The sequence below is a fragment of the Caloenas nicobarica genome, chromosome Z (genome assembly GCF_036013445.1).
Source record: "Caloenas nicobarica isolate bCalNic1 chromosome Z, bCalNic1.hap1, whole genome shotgun sequence".
Classification (NCBI taxonomy): domain Eukaryota; kingdom Metazoa; phylum Chordata; class Aves; order Columbiformes; family Columbidae; genus Caloenas; species Caloenas nicobarica.
The window spans coordinates 89,584,135-89,603,068 of record NC_088284.1 but is presented as its reverse complement, the minus strand read 5'-3'; the positions used below and the strand labels follow the sequence as shown (position 1 = coordinate 89,603,068).

Genomic DNA, 18,934 nt, shown 5'->3' with positions numbered 1-18,934 from the left:
AGCCGCAACATGGAGCCGGGGCGGCGGGCGCGGGGGCTGCTGGGACGGCGATGGCGGCCCCGCGGCCCGGCTCGTGCGCCTACTTCGTGGAGAGGAAGAAGCGCTTCTGCAGGATGATCCCGGCTCCCGGGAGGCGCTTCTGCGGAGAGCACGGGCAGCAGGAGGTACCGGGCCGTGCGCTGGCTGGGGAGGGTTCCCGGGGAGGGTTCCCGGGAGCCCGGGCTGTGCCCGGCGGAGCTGGGCCCGCAGCGCCTGCCCCTTCGCTGGGGCCCTGCGTGCGTGAGGCCGGCAGGGCAGCCAGCAGTGGCACTGCCCGTACAGTATGGTTTGTTCTTTCAGGATCCGTTTAAGCATGAAATCCTTGTCTCACTATCTCCATTCCGGTTAATCTGGCTACCACGGAATAGATGTTTTATAAAACCCAGATGTCCCTCAGCAGCTTTTCTAAAACAGGAACACTGAATGCGTTCTGAAGTATTGCCTAAAACTTGTCTTTTGTAACTAGGAAGGAAATGACAGAAAAAGAATTCCATGCCCTCTTGATCCAAAACAGTAAGTATATGTAAATACTTTTCCTATTCTTTGTTAGAATTTACATGATAAATGCTGTTATTTACTTTTTTTTTCCCTTTGGATTTTAGCACCGTATATGAAGACCAACTACAAAAACACTTAAAAAAATGTAATTCAAGAGAGAAGCCAAAGCCAGTAAGTGCAGCGTAAACTCAGCGCTACTTGCCCTCAGATGTAAGACCCGAAACATTGCAGCTCCGCGCAGAATTTATTGTGAGCTGCAACAGCAGTGTCAGCAAGCACGCCAGCAAGGACGGTGTGGAAGCTGAACAAGTACTTGCTGAAATGGAATTCGCATTCTGCTCTCCTCATCTTCTGCGTCCCCTCTCACTGTAGTTCAGTACAACTTTTCAGTTCTCCTAGCGACAAATGAAAATGCCGAGCTATATTTTACTCAAAAATGTTTCCGCAAGAATAGTCTCTCACAATGCCATTCACTTTAGAGGCTTGGTGAGCGATTGTCCTTGGAAAGCAAAGCGAGCAGGGAGGCTGTAGGCATTCCGCAGCCCCAGCCGGCCGCCTGCATCTCGCAAGCCAGCGTTGCTGTGGACAGCCAGGCTGCAGCCCGCGCTGAGGGAAGGGGTACGATGTGTGTCTCGGCAGCTGTTTCAAGAAAACCTTAACGTGGTCTCTGGCATCAGTCTAGTAAGCACTGACAGCTTAACTCCTATGAACACGTTCAATCTTGTCAAACTGCGTCAGAACAGTCAGTTCTACTTGGGGATTCAGGATCGGACTACAGGAAAAAAAATACTTGGAATATCTTATTTTGCAGTGGCTTCCTATTGCTATGTACCTTATGATAAAAACACTGAAGAATTTAGCTTTTTGCTTCCTGATCAATAACAGATTCCTTTATTTTGATTTTTAAAGGTCTACTTTGTTCAAGATGTTAATGCAGGTTTAAAAGATGTAGCAGAAATACCAGAAAAACAAGTGAGTACATTTATCTGTTCTAAAGCTCAGTCCCTACATAACATGTTGCAATTGATCATATGACTAAAGAGCTAACAAAAAAAGGTCTTGTATTATGACAGGTGTGTTTTTCCTTAAAAGGTACCTATCTCTTCTCTGTCCAAAGAAGAGCTGGAGAACTTAATTGTGAAGCTGAAAAAAGCAAGTAATGGTGAGCTTACTTAATACTGAAAATAAGATGTTTCAAATTGAATTGATTAAATATTTCACTGTTATTTGTGTTGTTAGATGTCTATGAAAATGCGAGAAATTTGGCACTGAACACATCTGAAATAATAATCATCAAGATATAGGCAGTCCTCTGATAGTTAAATTATTACTCAGAAGAATAAACTAGAGTGAAAGAACGATAAACTACTGATCTTTTCTTCATAAAGCTAATTTCCCTTCCTTTTATGTTGTTTGTTTCCCACTCAAATATTACTACAGATAACAATACAGCTCTGTTATAAACATATGATGATAGATTTTTGCCCCCATCAGACTATTTTGGTAGTGCTACACATTGAGCTCATGTCTGACCACCGTAAGGTGTGTGTTGCAAAACCAGGAACTGTTGAAACTGGAAACCTGTACCTAAAAGTTTTGCATTTGCATGCAGGCCTGGAACTTCACCTTGAGGAACAAATACTGTCCCACCAGGCTTTACAGGAAGCCTTAAATGACCCAAAGAATGGGGAATCTGCTTTCAAACACCTGAAACAACAGGTATGGTCACTGCTTTACTAATAGCCGTAGATGTTTTCAAGCATGTGGAATTCTGCTGCTGGAAATTCTAGCAACTGTGTGTGTGTAATGCTGGTCACTTTGTACAGACCAAATCTGATATGCTTTATAACCGTGCCCTTCAAATTACAGCATATATATAACTTTTGAGTGGCTGCTTTGTTAAGTCTTAGTAACAAAAGTTTATTAGGGTGCTCAAATAAATTACAAGTTGTGTGCTGTTCTTCTGGATTTTTACTTATTTTATATTAACTCATAATAAGTATGAGCTACAAAAGGTAAAATGTTGTATTACCTAAGAAGTGAAAGGAATTTTTTACTTTTTCTGTAAGAGTTGGTCCTATATTGCCTGGTTGTGTAACAGATGCATAAAAAGAATTAGAGAGCCTGAGTTTACCTTCTGCCTTTTTAACGTATATTGAACGAAAGGAAATTTAAGAGAGATGGGCTTTATACTGCGTTAAAATAGAAAGTTTTAAAAGAAAAAGTTTTGAGAAAAATGAAAGTGAGAAATGTCTGTTTTCTGTACTTTCTTCCCATGCTCTACTTTCCTACGTCTTATAAAATGTGTAACTGCAGCAGAGAGGGCTCTGCAGGCACTGATACTTCACAGATAATCCAGTACAGTCCCCATATTTTGGATGGCTACTTTGAGAATCAGCAGAGAACACTATTATCATCTGTACCTGATCCCAAAAATCCATTCAAAAAACTTCTGGCTGGAGTTCTGTGAGAAGCAGAAGGGCATGGTAACGCTGACTAGGCAGAATTTATAATCCTTTTCCTCTGTACACACAAGATGTTTTCCGAAATCCCACATGGAAGGGAAAACTTGAAAAAGTCTTCAGCAGTTTGGTGAAGTAATCATTTTTCTATCAGGCAGTACGATACACAGCATATATATTTGCTTGGTTTGCAAATAATCTTCTGATGTTTGTAGGCTTCTATTCTAGGTAACATGGAAAAATTACATTTACTTGGCCCGGGAAGATGTTTTGTTGAGTTTGGAGCTGGGCGAGGAAAGCTGTCTCATTGGGTCGATGTCGCTTTACAGAATGTTGAAAATGTTCAGTTTTTGCTCGTGGAAAGGGCAACTACAAGATTCAAGGTAAGAGAAGATATTGTCACATTAGCTTTCTTAAATTGTTGTCATCGAAGCTGTTAGTATTTGCTTTTTATCTTCAAAAATAACATAAAGTCTTTTGAAATGCTTAAAATGTGATTGCCTACGTTCAGTACTTTGATAGCAAATTTATTAGAAAAGAATCCTGGTGTCTAATGTTGGAAATGTGCAGACGTTGACTTGACAGGAAAAAAGTCTGGCATTAACACCTGGAGCAAAATTATAATTATTAGTGGCCAGCCCTACTTAATGACCTTGTTCTGTTTACACAGGTGGATGGAAAACATAAAAGGAGAGATTCTGTATTCGAAAGGCTTCAAGTTGATATTCAACACTTATGTTTAAGTAAGCTCCTTCTTGGCTTGCATAATTCTGAAATAGAGGCTTAATTTTAGATTTTTGTGTACTGGAGTTCAAGTCAATTTGTAGGCAGCATGCTTAAATATACTTGGTTCTGAAGGTTATTCTCAATGGTCGCTTGGACACATTAATGCTGTGTGTATAAACATATATCTATACGAAATGAGGATTTAAAATGTTCTGCTTTTTATACACTTATAAGACATCATTATAGATGAGAAATACCAAACCAAAAACATTTGGAAGATTTTCTAGAACTTGCGGGATTAAACACCTTTGTATTGTTTGTTTTAGGTGCGTGGAATGAAGCAAGTCATGCACATCATTGATGTGCTATGCATGTCAACACTGTAGAATTTGTGGGGATACCTGTCATCAGGAGATGCCTTAAAGTCACATTTACATTTCATAGGCAGTTTAGAATGGCTGAAACGGTTAAACAGATAAATGTAACTATCTTAGCATAAATGCAAAATCCTGTATTTCTAATACTTTATTTTAATAAAAAGGAGAAGTATTTATATTACTATTTAGCTGGAACTGATCTCTGGGCCACAGATAATTCTGCTAAGGAAAACCAATCCAGTGTTCCCGGTAATCATTTTACTGCTATATAGTAATGTTGCTGCTCAGAAACAAAATCGTATTGCTTTGTAACACCATTAAAATACATTCTTTGCCTTTGGACAAGGTTGAGTTGTTTAAGCAAAAGAAGAATATGCTTCTCAGCCAGAGCATCCAATTCTCTTAATTTGTTTTAGAAAAAGAGACTTTCCTTTTAATAGCTTACAACTGTATTTACAGACTGCTGTATTTTTAGTAGTGGTAAACATTCATTTCTTTTTTTAAAGTGGGCTGAAATTGTATTATCCAGAAAACGTATTGCCCCAACTATAATCATAGAGGTTCTGGGGGTGTTGTGGATTGTGTGTGTTTTTATTTTTTTTTAATTTATTTTTTTTTTCCCTCCTCCAGATAAGGTACCTATTTTGGAGAAGAAAAAACTACCAGTGGTAGGAATTGGGAAGCATTTGTGTGGTGCTGCGACAGGTATGAATTATATATAGAATCATAGAATCATTTGGGTTGGAAGAGACCCTCAAGATCATAGAGTCCAACCATAACCTAGCTCTAGCACTAAACCATGTCCCTAAGAACCTCATCTAAATGCCTTTTAAACACCTCCAGGGATGGTGACTCCACCACTTCCATGGGCAGCCTGTTACAATACCTGACAGCCCTTTCCATGAAGAATTTTTTCCTAATATCCAATCTGAACCTGCCCTGGCACAACTTGAGGCCATTTCCTCTTGTCCTATCACTTGCTACTTGAGAGAAGAATGTGTTAACTGCAGAAAGTTAGGATACTAAATCTTACAATCTGAATGGATGGATCTTGCAAACTGTCTTTTTAGGCTTTTCTTGCCCTCTAACCCTTATGTAGCAGTGATATTCTAAATATCTGTTGACTTCAGTAGAATAGTAAATGGATAATAGATGGGGGACTACTTCAGACAAAAGTAAAACCTTTCTTGTTTTCTGTGGAGTAGGGCAAAGAATAGTGTATGGCGACATGGGTCATGTATATGTAAGGTGTTGAAAGTATCTTTTTTTTTTTTAACAACGTCGTCTCTACTCTGAAATATTTTTCTTTCTAAATTTGTATTGTCTGTTTGAATATTGTACCCCAAGCAAACAAGTGAGAAGAATGTGTTTTTTATCCTGGTAATTTTTAACTCATACACTTTTTTAATGTTATATGTCTACTAAGTAGATAAAGACATCTCAAATATGACACCTATATAGGTACTGTTACAAAGATGAAACAGTTCAGTATTTGAGAAGCACATGTACATATTAAATAGATTGTGTCCTAGATATCAAACTTTTAGAGCAAATACCTGCATGTTTTACAGGGAGGAGCTCCTCCTTCAATATGCCCATTTGTTAACCAAAGTATTTCAAATTCACTGGTGTAGAACAAATATTCAAGAGGGTAAGCCCTTAGTAGCTCCAGAGGTCTCATAATATTCATTTAGCATTTAGGGTTTTCACGTTGTCCAAGCATGCTTGCAATTTTTAGTTACCCTTAAAATTGCTTTTTGGGTTAGTTTGTGACGTACACTTTTATTCTTCTTTGTGGGAAGTACATTCGCAACCATGATAGAGCCTGTATAAATAATTGCATGGTGTTCATCACTATTTTTTGGGGGGCGGGGGGGCATATCTCTTTTTTTCCCAGATCTTGCTTTGACATGCTTGGTTGAAAGTTATACAGCTTGCTGTGGTGGCGAAAATGAAGAGCCTGCACCAAAACGCTCTAGGACTGATAAGACAGAGGTGGATTCTAACAGTTCTGCTGATAATGAAAGCAACAAAGACAACTGTAAGCCTGTAGCTGGAATTGTTATTGCACTGTGCTGCCATCACAAGTGTGACTGGACGCATTATGTAGGCAGAGAGTTCTTTAAATCAGTAGGACTTGGACCAGTAGAATTTAATTATTTTCAGAGAATGAGTAGCTGGGCCACTTGTGGCATGCGAGAAACCACAACCAAAGCCTCTACAAGTGAAGAAAGTGAAGATCACACTAATGACACAGAAGAACATGAGCAAACTTTCAGCAGTACAGAGAAAGTTTCTGATACTTTACAAGGGTATGTAACTTTTTCCCCAGCAGATGGACTCCTACAGAAAAGCAAAATTATGTGTAGTGGTATATGCAGTTGTTTTGGGTCCTCAAAATGACTCACTGAATGTTTTAATTACTAAATTTTTAGAAATATTCTACTTTAAAAATACAATCTTCATGGACATACATTTCAAAATATTTAGACAGTCGTGCTTGCCTGAAGTGAACTTACAGTGATTTCAGTACTTTTTCTAAGCTTAACTACTAATGTTAATTAAACAAAACTGTTGTTCGGACACGTTATTCATTCTTTTCCTCTTTATGAAACTAGGATACTTACGGTTGAAGAACGAAAGGAGATAGGTTACCTCTGTAAACGGCTGATTGATCATGGACGGATTGAATATTTACAGCAACGAGGATACAAGGCTGCACTACAGTATTATACAGAGTCTGCTGTGTCCTTGGAGAATGTCCTGTTGACAGCTGTCCCAAGTCCATCTCTGATACCAGAGCCAACTACATGACAGGAGATAGGTTTGGAATTGGTAGGAAAAAAACCTATAAAACTTATTTAGATTTTTTAAAAAGCTAATTCATTGCTTACAAAAAAACCCTTTTTTCGTCTTTCCTGTACCCAGGAAAAGGTCTTATATTTCCCAGTTTCACTGGGAATTACAAATATGCAAACCAGTTCTAATCAGTGGAAAAATAAAATCCATAAGAATATTTGAACCCTGTTGTACGCCTCTTTGTTAGGAAGAAGTATACTTCATATTTTCTTCCATTCACAGTCACATTCTTTATTCGCTAGCATCTATGATAGGCGAAGGGCAAGAGATACAACTTTTCAGATTTCCTGAAAGACAATGGGTTAAAATAAGAGAAATTAACATATTAATACTTTGTTTCACTTTGAAGTTCAGGATAGCTTTGTATTTGGTCTTAAATTATTTAAGTAGGCCTAAGTACTTCCATCAGCCCATGCTGCTAGGGGAATCTGTTAAAGAAGAACTGTCATCTTAATATATTTTTGCTAATTTGATTATTCATTCATGAAATATTGGTAAGAAAAGACCTGGCTTAACATCCTAAATCAAGAACATTTCGGTCATTCCTTTTTTAAGCCTTCACCGTATATAGAATGAAGATCAAAGAGAATATTTTGTATCTGCAATGCATGAAGTTCTCTCAGCAAGTAACAGCTGCCACGTGCACATCTGTTCAAAAGTGCTTACTTTGGTCTCTGACTGCAACCTTTAAGCAGTTACCTTTGAGACTACTAACAGCATTTTTTTGTCATAGTGATTTAAAAATGGGATGAAATTGTAGGATGTTTTGTTTAGGTTTCTGGATTTTTTGTCAGGGAAAGCAAGTTGTGAGAAACATTTGTGTATCAGGTATCGACATTTCATTGCTAAAAAATGTTTTATGTTGGGAACTTCAGCATCTCTGCCTTACATCCTTCTTTGGTAGTCCCCAGCTGGACAACATACAAAACCAGGGAAAGTTGTTTCAAGAGACAAACAGTGCTGGAAGAACCACACTATGTAAACTCTGATTAAATTGTAAATACAAGAAGACAGCTGTCAACTTCCAGTTATCCAGACTGCAGGTAACTCAGGCACATTTATGCTAATGTTCTATGATTCCATTATGTTCCTACTAGAATATATGCTGTTCAACTGCAGACCTATTGTGCCAACTCCTGATACGATAGAAGCGCCCCTGCCCTCAGTAAAAACCTGTTCACAGATTTTGGGAGAATGTTACTCATTAACAAGATTATTCCTGTTTCATTTGTATACATATCCTAGCTTTCTTACATCCAGAGTATCCTTCCCTTCCTCATTGTATTCCAGAGGAACTAGAATTAATAAAAAAGCCATACCCGTTTTCTTGAGCGACTCCTGGATATACATGTGCATGAATTCAATGCCAAACATTTCCTGTTGCTCCTCCTCTTCTTCATTCTCACATGGAGGGAGTGTTATTTCTAACTCCAGTGGATTGTCTCTGAAGTTGACAAATCTGACAGTTCACCAGAAAAGGTTACTCTTGCAGTAGGTTTTGTCCAGAGAGAACAAGTATCTTGAAACTGAATTAAGATTCCTCAAACAGTATTTTGAACAAAATAAAATAAGTCTTTTCTTATACTAAACCAACCACTATATTAGTAGTCTTAAGCAAACTCAGAGAAGATGATGCTTTATAGCAACAGTAGCTGATGGTGGTGGGAGAAAACATTGCAGTCCTTGTCATTTTGTCTTCAGGTTTTCACCCCATTATCAGCCTTATTGAACTTCCACAAACAGGTAAGTGGAAGAGAACAAGCATCCTCCCAACTCTGCAAGGCAATAGCCAGCCCTGTCCCTCTGTTCTTGGTCCATCCCTGGGCCTATGGCTTCTATATATTTGTTTAAAGAGGTGCTGCTTCTTCCAAAACATCTGAAAACAGGAATTGTCTTCCTGGGTTGGATGTGATTTACTTTTTTCTCTAGAATGCCCAGCATCCAGTAATTCAAATGAAAATGCAAACAACAGGAATGTTTCTGTCCCAATATATAAAGTAATAGTTCCAATTTTACTAATTAAAAATTTATATTAATTCTTTTTTATTTTTCAAATCAAGTACAGGAGAGCTTCGTTCATATCCTTATATCTAGTCCTTTTTGTTTAATTCTGAACACGTGACTTCTCAGTGCCAAAGTTCTACTTTTTGTCATTTTTATGCTTGTCACACGTTTATCCTCCTAGCTCTTGGCTTTAGAGAGTGAGATAAAAGACCAATTAGAAGCAGGCATCTGGACCTTTCAGAAGTGAGAAAATGTATTACAGTCTCCTTTTCCATTTGGGACTGTAACTACCAGAGCTTACTACTTTAAATAAGTTGTGCTACACAAAGTTTTCTTGACCAGATCCTCAACTGTTGTGAATCTGTGTAATTATGCTGATTTATATGGTATTGTGTTCATCTGTATAACTGCAGACATGCCTTTTCCATTTCCTTAGTATCACTCTATGATATACAAACTCAAGGGAAGCTTTAAAACTTCTAGCTTTTTAATTTATATTCGTTGCTTTTTCTTACCTCAGATTTGTCATATCCTTCATACAAGCTGGAATATCCTTAAGTTTGTTGTTGCTAAGAACAAGAGTACTAAGATTTTTCATATTACCAATGGTTTCTGGCAAAGACTTTATCTCATTCCTTTGGAGCCACAAAGTGTGGAGATTTTCCATTCTGTAAAATAGGCATTTGTGCGATCAGTTAAGATTTGGAAAATTAACCTTATCAATCATTAATATAAAGTAATGGATTCATTTTTACAGCCACATAAAGAACTCAGATAAAGAATACAATAATTGTCAAAGAAAATCCCATATCCAAGGTAATCACCTAACCTGTAGTCAAAAATGTCATTGGCAAGAAATATTCAACTTGACGATGAATTTATTGTTTACTGAATCGATTATTCAAACTCATCTAAAATATTACATTAGGGCTGATAAATCTTAAGTTTGCAATGAGTTTAACATTAAAATAATCTTTTGAAGTAGGATTTAATAATTAGAATTTCAATGCAATGGAATTGAGACTAAGATGGGAGCTTTGAGCTTTCTGTACCTGTCAATTGCATCAGGAAGCTCCTGGAGTTTATTTCCCCCCATATCTAACCATTCTAGATTTGGCATGTTGAGAAGAGCCGAAGGGATGGTAGTAAACTGATTCATGCACAAATCTATGTGTGAAAGCTTCTTTAAATCACTGAGCTGAAAAGAAAGGGAGATTTAATGCAAGTTTGTACTGCTGTCCACGACAGCAGTGCTGTAATAATGTTAACTGAAAAGAAGGAAACCATTTCTACACATTACAACACGTTTTGGAGTTAGTAAACACAGAATGGTTTCGGAGTTACCTTAGCTGGTATTACCTAACAGTTATGGCTCTCACCTGAAGGTGAGTGGGTGTGAAACTGATGAGACAGCAGAACTTTATCTCCCACCTGGCAGTGAAGGCCCTAACTGGTTGACTGCAACACAGATATACCCCAAGCCTTGAGAAAAAAATGAATTTTAAAGACATCACTGTCCTTAGTATTTCACACTCAGTGGTGCTTCTCCATGCAATATGCCATTTTTCATTAGTCAAATATTTCAATATTTATGGATCAAATTGCATGGATTGTATTTTAGAGTGAACCGAGACACTTTCTATACTGTGAAGTCTACTAGTATGGCAAGACACTCTAAAAATTAAACATAGCATCATTCAGTATGGCAACAGCTAGGTGCTTTGGTGAATCATGCCTTCAGGCATGATTCATACAATATTCAAGTGGTGCAAAGGTGTTTTATTGCAAATCTGGTCCAACTGCCTAAACACTGAATGCCACTCAAGTACATATAACCAAAGCTTCACGGTATCACCATAGTCTCAACAGCACAGAACTATGTATTTGCTATGAGCTGTTAATTTAAAAGCTATAACTCTACGTTACACCATGTAACCTGTATCCACATAGATTTTGTAAATTCTGGATTCTGATTAACAGTGAATGTTTTCATTTGAAGGTTTGTTGTTAGGTATTATTGTTCAGACTCATTCAATTGTGCAAGGTGCTGATTGTGGTCAACTATTGCCACTACTGTTTTTTTAAAATAAATTAAAACAAGTAAATATGGTTACATACTTGTAATCTCTGTCTAAGAGACTAATACTTCGAGATGCAGGTCTCTTTACAGTTATATCAGTAGGCGAGCAGTTGTTTTTATTCTCTTAGTTGCTTTCATTATCTCACAACAACATTTTTCAACTCTTTGTGCATAGGCAGTTGTTTAAATCACACAACCCCTTTTCATAGCTAGCAGCTCTCGCAAAGATGCTTACAGCTGTGTCCTGGCATGTGGGGTGAGTTTGTATACTCAACCATAAAAGGGAACTTCTCTGTGCTAAGCCGTCAGGTCCTCAGTGGGGTAAATCAGTGAAGACCTTCAGCCTAAACAAATTATCAAGTGTATCACTGTCCTACATGGACTACCAAGTAATTTATCTGGACAAAATAAAGATTGGCTCCTTCAACTACTATGTATGTATGTATGTCCTCCTTATGTAGCTTCAGTTTGACTAGCCATACAGGTATTGTTCGCATCTGTGTTTCTGGGGAGTAGTTATGAAATCGGAATATCAAGGCAAATCTGAAAACTTGGCATGCAATCTTTCATGATAATTGGTTTTGGATAAATTAAAAATATACATTAAACTAATCTAAACAAAACAACACAGTCTGTCAAAACCTGAGGAGGAAGATCAGAGATATTCCTGTTGACAGCCAGTTCCAGTCTTTCCAGACTGACACAGTTACTTATTTCCTCAGGAACAGACTTTATTCTATTGTAACTGAGAAGCAGCTCTTGGAGGCTGGTCAGCTGGCCTGCAGAGAGCACAAAGGAGAAATGATAAATGTTCACATTCATTCTATTTGAAATACAATATTATTTGTTTTGTGTTATCCTTATCTTGTTATGCAAGTGCTCTGTGTTCTCACTTAAAAAACCAACCAAACAAACCAACCAACCCACAACCCACTGAAATTCAAATAGTAGGATTTCAGGACTCTTTAGTACTGAACTGCACTCTAGTTTAATGCTACAAAAAAAAAAAAAAAAAACAACCAACAACTAAAACTCAAAAAAACCTTATGAATGTAGGTTACTCATGCTGTGGACTCAGAACATGAAGCCTGGTTTTCAATATCACTTTTCTAGCTGCATTCTGATATCTAGTATCTGCTGTGCTTACTAGCTTTTTTCTTATGTGGAGGTTTCATAAAAGTATGTCTCCTCCATCCAGCCATTTTTTTTAATTTATAGAAAATCCATGGTTTTAAGATCTGTCTCACTGTCAGTCAATAGAATTATTAGACAGGCAAAGTGCACAAAGATGGCATGTTTGTGTAAGATTAATTTTCTAAGAAAAGCAGCTTAAAATAAAAGAAAGCACAGCTCACCTATTTCTTTAGGTACTCTTTCAATTGAGTTCCGGGACAGATCCAGAACAACAAGATTTTGAAATCTTCCAATGAACTGAGGAATTTTCTGCAAACTCGTTCTATGAAGCTGCCATTCCTGGAGATGGATGAGTTTCAATAAGCATGAAGGTAGTGTCTAAAACAAGAAATATGAACCAGAAGAAATTCAGCTTAGTATACAACAAGAATACAGGCTTAGGTAGAAGTTTTATTTGAAACAGTAACAGTCTTCTTAAAATAAAATGAAATTTAAAAAATGTATCCTTCTCAAGCTATACTGTAACGTCCCAAAATGAACACCATCGATGTGGGTCATTCTGACCACAGATTTAACCTGCCCACTTTTTGCTGCCAGGATTTAGATATCTGCCCTATCGTCGTTGCTTGAAAAGCCTCAGGCTTGCTTTTGTTTCTTTTTTTTAAAAAACAAAGCTAATATAACTGAAGATGAAACTGCTCTACATAGCTTTTTGCATTTTAACAGTGGTCTAAATTGTATTTCCTATTCTGTTAAGAAAAACAGTGAGCAGCAGAGAGCTGAGGGACAGAAAAACTGCAGTGTCTGTATGCTACAAGTTCTGAAGTAGCCCTGGCTTACGGCCCATCACAGCACTGCTGGTGTGGCCATCATTCCCTCACTTGCCTCAACAGGGTCTAATTCTCTTCACTTCACGGGAACTGGCATCTGCACTTGTGTGGCTCCAAACAGACTGTGAGCTGCCACTCTGTTGTTGATCCTACGGTTAGCCGCTCCCCCCATGGGTTAGAAACAAGAATTATGGCTCGTTTTCACTCTTATTAAGTAAACAACAGTAAGAAATACTTTTCATGCACCTAAACAGAGGATTTTCACTTTGGTACACTTCAGTAGTTCTGGTGTGTTAATATTAAATGAGGATTGATGTAATTAAACTCACAGTTTGCAGTGTGAATTATTTCTAAGGCAGAAAAGCCTTTTAGGTTATATTTTTGCAGAGTAACGCTTAATACCCAGGATTTAAAAATCAGCTTGCTTTTACACTTTCACAACAGTGTGTCTCTATTCGTTGTTAGCAAAGTACACAGTTAACATTTCATAGATTAAAAATAGTACAACTGAGTGTAAAGTTGTAAATGTTTTCTAATGCATCAGTCATTCCACTCAAGTAGCATTCATTCCTATCAACACTACCTTCCATTCTTCTTCCTCTATCCTTAAAATTGCTCTTCCATCTTCATTAATAACTTTTTCTTTCAGCTTTGCTAAAGCTTCTCTCTCCTCCCAGACAAGTAGTAGCCTACAAGGGAAAGAAGATCTGTCAGTGGTACAACAACGAACACAGGCAATAATTGCTATCTGTTCTATTTTCTGGATTAGCCTTTTTGGACGTCAGACAACACATATATATGGATACTAAATATATTATCAATTTGAGGGAAGACCAGAAGATAATGTAATGTCTGGCTGAGGTACTTTATAGTTCTATTTTACAGTCCTTCAAACTGACAATCAGAAGGAAGACATAACTTCATTCACTTTCATCATGTTGCAGCAGGGCAGCAGAATATGAAGTCATGTGGACTTAAGTTCCAAAGCCATTAATTTTGAAGCAGTCTCCTAAAAATAAAGCCTTCAGTTCCAGCAAACATAGGTGCAATCAAACAAGGTCAAGCAGGTAGAGATTCTTCATTTCCAAAGGGAACTTCAAAAACAATTATGAAAATTAGGCTAATTATCTTTCTTTCTGCTTGTGTTTTCCGTTAGTAACGTTTGAATTGGTATTCCATTTCAACACATCTGATAAATTAGGAAGAGTTCCAAAACCAGAATGCTAAATTCCTTCACATTTAATGAAATTGCTGGCCAGACAGAAGACCAGGCGACCCTGTTAGTGCCTCCATTGAGAAGAAAGCGTAACAAATTAAATCTCCACTGGTTGGAATATCCACACAGAGAGGATTTTAATATCTAAATTTAGGGCATTTAGTATATATGCTAATATTTTTATCACAAAACACAATTACTGGTTTGACCTGACCATATTGCTAGATTCTATCCAGTGGGCATTCTGCTGGAGTAACAACTAAAGAATTGACTCTGGATACAGAGTTTCAGAAGACCACTTATATAGTCTTCTGAAATGTAACTACGGTCTAGCTTTTCACATAGAGATCTCCAGTTACCTACCTTCCTGCAGACCTCTGTCTGAATTCCTTTTCTTTCTGCAATTCTTCATTTATCTTGTGTATTCTCACTTCCCAAAGGGTCTTCACAGCAGTGAATGTTCCAACACAAACTGCAGTGTCAGTCATGATCCTCACATGTTTAGATTCAGTCACAGGAACCTGACTCTAAATTCCAGGCTCAATGCATCAGTGCATATCTCACCTACCAGATGGGGACAGTGACGTGAAAACTAAAATGCTGCAATACCCACTTGATTATATTATCAAATTTAGTTAATGTATAGAACTGACAGAATTTTACCAACTGTTTTCTCTTTATAAAAATAGATAATTGCACGTAGCTACATTTTCTTATAACAAGAAATGGTATTTTTGCAACCTCTCTGCATTCTTAGTCAGCAAACAACTGCTGCTCTCAGTTCCTTCCAGTGGTAGGCTGAGAACTGACCATAATTGCTAAATGCAGATATGAGTATTCATTCCCTTCCCAGGAAGAAATTAAGCCGTTACCTGCAATTTAAGTCAGTTAAACCCTGGTAGCTGCATCCTGGCAGTTACCTGGTATAAATAGTTGTAACTAAAGGACTTTTGCACTTAGTGCTTTTGAACTGCTGCTGGAAATAAATTAGTATACTTTATTTGCAGTGATTTTCTTCATAGTTTAACTCATTATAATATATTTTATAGTTCACAATGCATTACCTTTAAGAAAAGGCTTTTAACATTCTTCATAGCTCTCTGAATCTTCTTATAGCCCTGCTGAGTGTCAGCATCCACATTTAAAAGAAAATTCATCCTAAAATTTTGAAGTCATCTACTTAGTGACATAATTAATATGTATTTTCCTGAAGAGCAGCAAAGGATACTCAGTCATCCTAATCAGTGCATCCCTTTAAAAAACATTTGCATTGCCACTGTTGTAGTCATTTGGGGAAGAGGTTTTTTGGAAATAAACTGGAGCCAAGATATTGACATTCAGATAAGCTTGGAGGGCTAAATTTCACACCAATAGCAGCATGTGTACTCTGAGCACTGATGATCTGAACACTCCCTTTCAAGCCCTTTACTAATACTTCCAGAGACAATTAAGAAAAATGTCTTACGTATCCATTCAAACTAAAAAAGTGAGGATAACTGTCTGCCAAGCAAGCAGGTAGATAACAACAAAAGTGGAATTTCAGGTCTTTTCATACACATATTTCGCTACAATAATTGCTGTGCGTCTCTCTTCTAGAGCAATCTTTTCTATGGTATTTATTCCATTACAATTTTGTGTGGCACGGATAAGCCACAATCGCTTAGTGAACATTTTTGTATTCAAACTATCAATCATTCTATTTTATGTTTACCATATCTTTGCTAACATAGTTATTTGTAAATCCTGGTTATGCTGAAATCACTTAATTAAAAACATATAAGCAAGCAAATAATAAGAAATGTAAATTATCAGGATTGCTTCCTGCTGTAAAGACAGCATAAAATCAAATTATAATGCTTGAACAAAGAAGAATCTGGTCCAATACGTTAACGCTAAGGATTCTTAACTCTTCTCTGTTCGTTAAGAAAAAATGGCAGGATTTGACAGGTGACACAAATGGCAACCACAGTGTGTCACAATGAAGTCTGGCATTTGGATTCCTACAGAGGGATTGTATCCCCTTTCCCTTCCCCACATAAATGTGATCACATTTACTGGTTTGAAGGATTAGCTTCTCTTTCAGTGGTCCTCATAGTAATTACCTTCCCCATTCCGCATCCCAATATGCAGTAATAATGACTAAGACATTGTATGAAGCTTTTTGCTCTGATTACTGGTTACAATTTAAATTGCCTTATTTTTCAGGATTAAATTTCTACTGAGAATAGGCCAGGATTACGTGATTTACCTGATCTATCATTTCTTGTTGTTTAGAGACATTCTTTGAACTGTAAGCCTTTTTATATAAATCATACAGAAAGGAGACATTATGGTGCAAATCTCTAGAGATACTTGTTAAAACTTGTACTGCTAAAACCAGTATCAGAATATACAGTCAAAACAATACTTTTTTGGGGAAAGCTTACACTGGGCAACTATCTTTTGCTGTGGAAAGCATATTATTCAATTAACATTGCTTTAGAACCATGAAATATGAAAGAGAACCTAAGTATATGACTGTTTTCAAGGAAATGTAATTATATAATAACTGGACTTCCATCAAAAGCTTCTTGTTCTTAGTTCTCATTATTTTTCAGGAAAATGAAACCCATAATAATCATGCCATCACAGCCAAAAATTCAGCAGTGAATTCCCAAGCGTGGCTATAAAACAACTGCAAACTTACTGCCAAGCAATCAGATCTAACAAATTCACCTCCAAGCATCTGAAAGACTTTAACAACAACTTACCTCAATTATCTGGTGTTTTCTAGGATTTTCTGTGACTCATTGCTTTCTGGCCAAGAGCAGAGACAGATTCTGAATCTTGCCTGTACTGTCAAAACCATTTAGAACTCTCACTCCGACTGCAATGCAATGTCAGTCTAGTTCTAATTTTAACCTATGCTGAGAATAGAAGGTATCACATGAGGCACTTCTGCAAACCCCCCAAACATGTACCACTCAACATGACTCCCATTAACTAAAGTTACAAATTGGGAACAAAAAGAACAAAGGAGTACTTGTTAAGGTCCACAATGAAAAATAAGCTAGCTTTGAATCCAAAAGGATGATTCTTTACTCTAGTGATGTTTCTCTTCAAGATAACTGAGCTTCCAAGTGCTATGAAAGAGCAACATTGACTAATTACACTAGAAAAAGCATTATATCACTAAGTATTTTACTCATTACTTTTGTCCATGCTGAAGAATTCTCTTGTCGAAGAATTTTAGTGCAAATTATCAAAGTCCAGGCAGAAAAGTAATCTTAGTTGGGATGTGCAGAGGGCTTATTACTCACTCCTTTTTATGCTTCTAATCATGAAACATTTTAACATTTTATTTCTTCAAAGAGCTCTTACAGAATAGAAAAGAGCAATTCTGTCAGAATCTTTTTTTTTTTTTAACCAAATGGAAAGGGACAGCAATAATCACAGTCACTATTTGAGGAAGAAGACATAAACCTGGATAATTCTAACCAATTCTTGCACTGGAGTATAAAATGTGAAGATGAAATTTTAAAAATATAATTCATTTTGGTTACAATCCTCTTTCAGTAGAAATATTTTTCCTCACCATTACCCTTAGATTCTAGCATTACCTCACAGAATTTTGTAACCAAAAAACCCCTCTCCAGTCCATGACCAACTAAATGCCTGAACACCAATACCTGTTTAAGGCACTAACCACTTTAACTTTAAATCTTCTAAGCTTTGTGCTTGTTTTTTTTCTTTAAAAAAAAGTTATGCAAAAGTAAAAATGATCCAACGGTTTCTTTGGTATAGGTATTTCTTCTTTCAGTTTTGGTATAAATTCAGTCCCCACAGTGCTTTTTAAGCAATGTTTTTTCTTGATCTAAAAAAGTCATAACTTAAACACTAACTACCTAATTTCCTCCTCCTTAAAAGAGAGAGAGAATTAGAACTAGGAAAAAAAAATTCCTTTTAGTGGAGCTTTGAGAGACAAATTTCAGGCTCCTTGTGTGAACAAAATTATTCTGTCTCAAATATTTCAAAAGCACTTTACCGCTCTCTGTCACACACTTACATTTCCTCAATTTATTTTCTCCATGGTTATAACATTAAAAAATAAACTATTCAAACTAAGCCCTAACCACAACTATACTTGAAGGAAAGTAGCCATTAGACTGTTCTTTTGGTAGTCTTGAGTGCAGTAGGTTCTTTAAGACAAGAAGAAATAGAAGTTTGAATCACCTGTACAGGATTGCCTGCATATAATTCACAAAAAACCCAATATTACTACAATTCTTTGTGTCTTTATTTTTTTTATTAGGAATAAATAAATCTGATAAAAATGAAATAAGTGATAAGCATAATGTATTAGTCAAACTTTGCAAGAAATGACCTATGTATAAAAGACCTTCATACCACAATACAAATATAAATAGCATCTTACATGTGTGCTTCCCGTGCTCCCACCCCTACATTACCAGCTTTCCTCTTGCTCAGTCTCAGCATCAAGGACAGCAGAGATTCTGCCTCCGGAGCTTGTGTCTTGCATCTTCCCAGCTAAATGCAATAGACAACTTTGGTCTACAATTTTGAAGAATGCTCCTGTAGTGGCAGCTTTTGATATATCTGAAGAAAGGAGAAAACGTCAGTTTTGTGCCTCACAAATTAATTTTTAAGGCCATGTAACTGTCTCTTCCTGTGTCCATTCGCAACTTACGTTTCTAGAAGGTATTTATATC

At 37.0% G+C, this 18,934-nt stretch overlaps 2 protein-coding genes across 3 annotated transcripts; one reads left to right on the top strand and one right to left on the bottom strand.

The window, feature by feature from the left end:
* The first annotated feature begins 31 nt into the window (after window positions 1–31).
* TRMT13 (tRNA methyltransferase 13 homolog) lies at window positions 32–7,512 on the top strand. 2 transcript variants are annotated; one of them, XM_065657724.1, is made up of 11 exons: window positions 32–164; window positions 506–552; window positions 642–708; window positions 1,447–1,509; window positions 1,630–1,699; window positions 2,150–2,256; window positions 3,215–3,382; window positions 3,670–3,742; window positions 4,733–4,807; window positions 6,000–6,414; window positions 6,721–7,512. In XM_065657724.1, the coding sequence occupies exons 1-11, from the start codon at window positions 51–53 to the stop codon at window positions 6,914–6,916; spliced, it is 1,395 nt and encodes a 464-aa protein (XP_065513796.1). In that variant the 5' UTR covers window positions 32–50; the 3' UTR covers window positions 6,917–7,512. The 2 variants fall into 2 exon arrangements, with proteins under 2 accessions (XP_065513796.1, XP_065513797.1); XM_065657725.1 differs by lacking the exons at window positions 6,000–6,414; window positions 6,721–7,512 and adding an exon at window positions 4,946–5,469.
* LRRC39 (leucine rich repeat containing 39) lies at window positions 3,384–17,102 on the bottom strand. The gene is made up of 9 exons (XM_065657726.1): window positions 16,976–17,102; window positions 14,589–14,789; window positions 13,593–13,698; window positions 12,401–12,557; window positions 11,688–11,824; window positions 10,018–10,163; window positions 9,481–9,633; window positions 8,281–8,420; window positions 3,384–7,248 (listed from the first exon to the last, which is right to left on the bottom strand). The coding sequence occupies exons 2-9, from the start codon at window positions 14,711–14,713 to the stop codon at window positions 7,193–7,195; spliced, it is 1,020 nt and encodes a 339-aa protein (XP_065513798.1). The 5' UTR covers window positions 14,714–14,789; window positions 16,976–17,102; the 3' UTR covers window positions 3,384–7,192.
* Window positions 17,103–18,934: the final 1,832 nt, after the last annotated feature.

Coding starts and splice junctions, on each gene's coding strand:
- TRMT13 (XM_065657724.1), top strand. CDS start 51: ATGGCGGCCCCGCGGCCCGGCTCGTGCGCCTACTTCGTGGAGAGGAAG. Junction 1,700..2,149: donor GCTGAAAAAAGCAAGTAATG/GTGAGCTTACTT, acceptor ATTTGCATGCAG/GCCTGGAACTTCACCTTGAG. Junction 6,415..6,720: donor GTTTCTGATACTTTACAAGG/GTATGTAACTTT, acceptor TTATGAAACTAG/GATACTTACGGTTGAAGAAC.
- LRRC39 (XM_065657726.1), bottom strand. CDS start 14,713: ATGACTGACACTGCAGTTTGTGTTGGAACATTCACTGCTGTGAAGACC. Junction 9,634..10,017: donor CTTCCTGATGCAATTGACAG/GTACAGAAAGCT, acceptor CCTATTTTACAG/AATGGAAAATCTCCACACTT. Junction 7,249..8,280: donor GGAGTCGCTCAAGAAAACGG/GTATGGCTTTTT, acceptor ATTGTCTTTCAG/GAAATCTGAAAAGTTGTATC.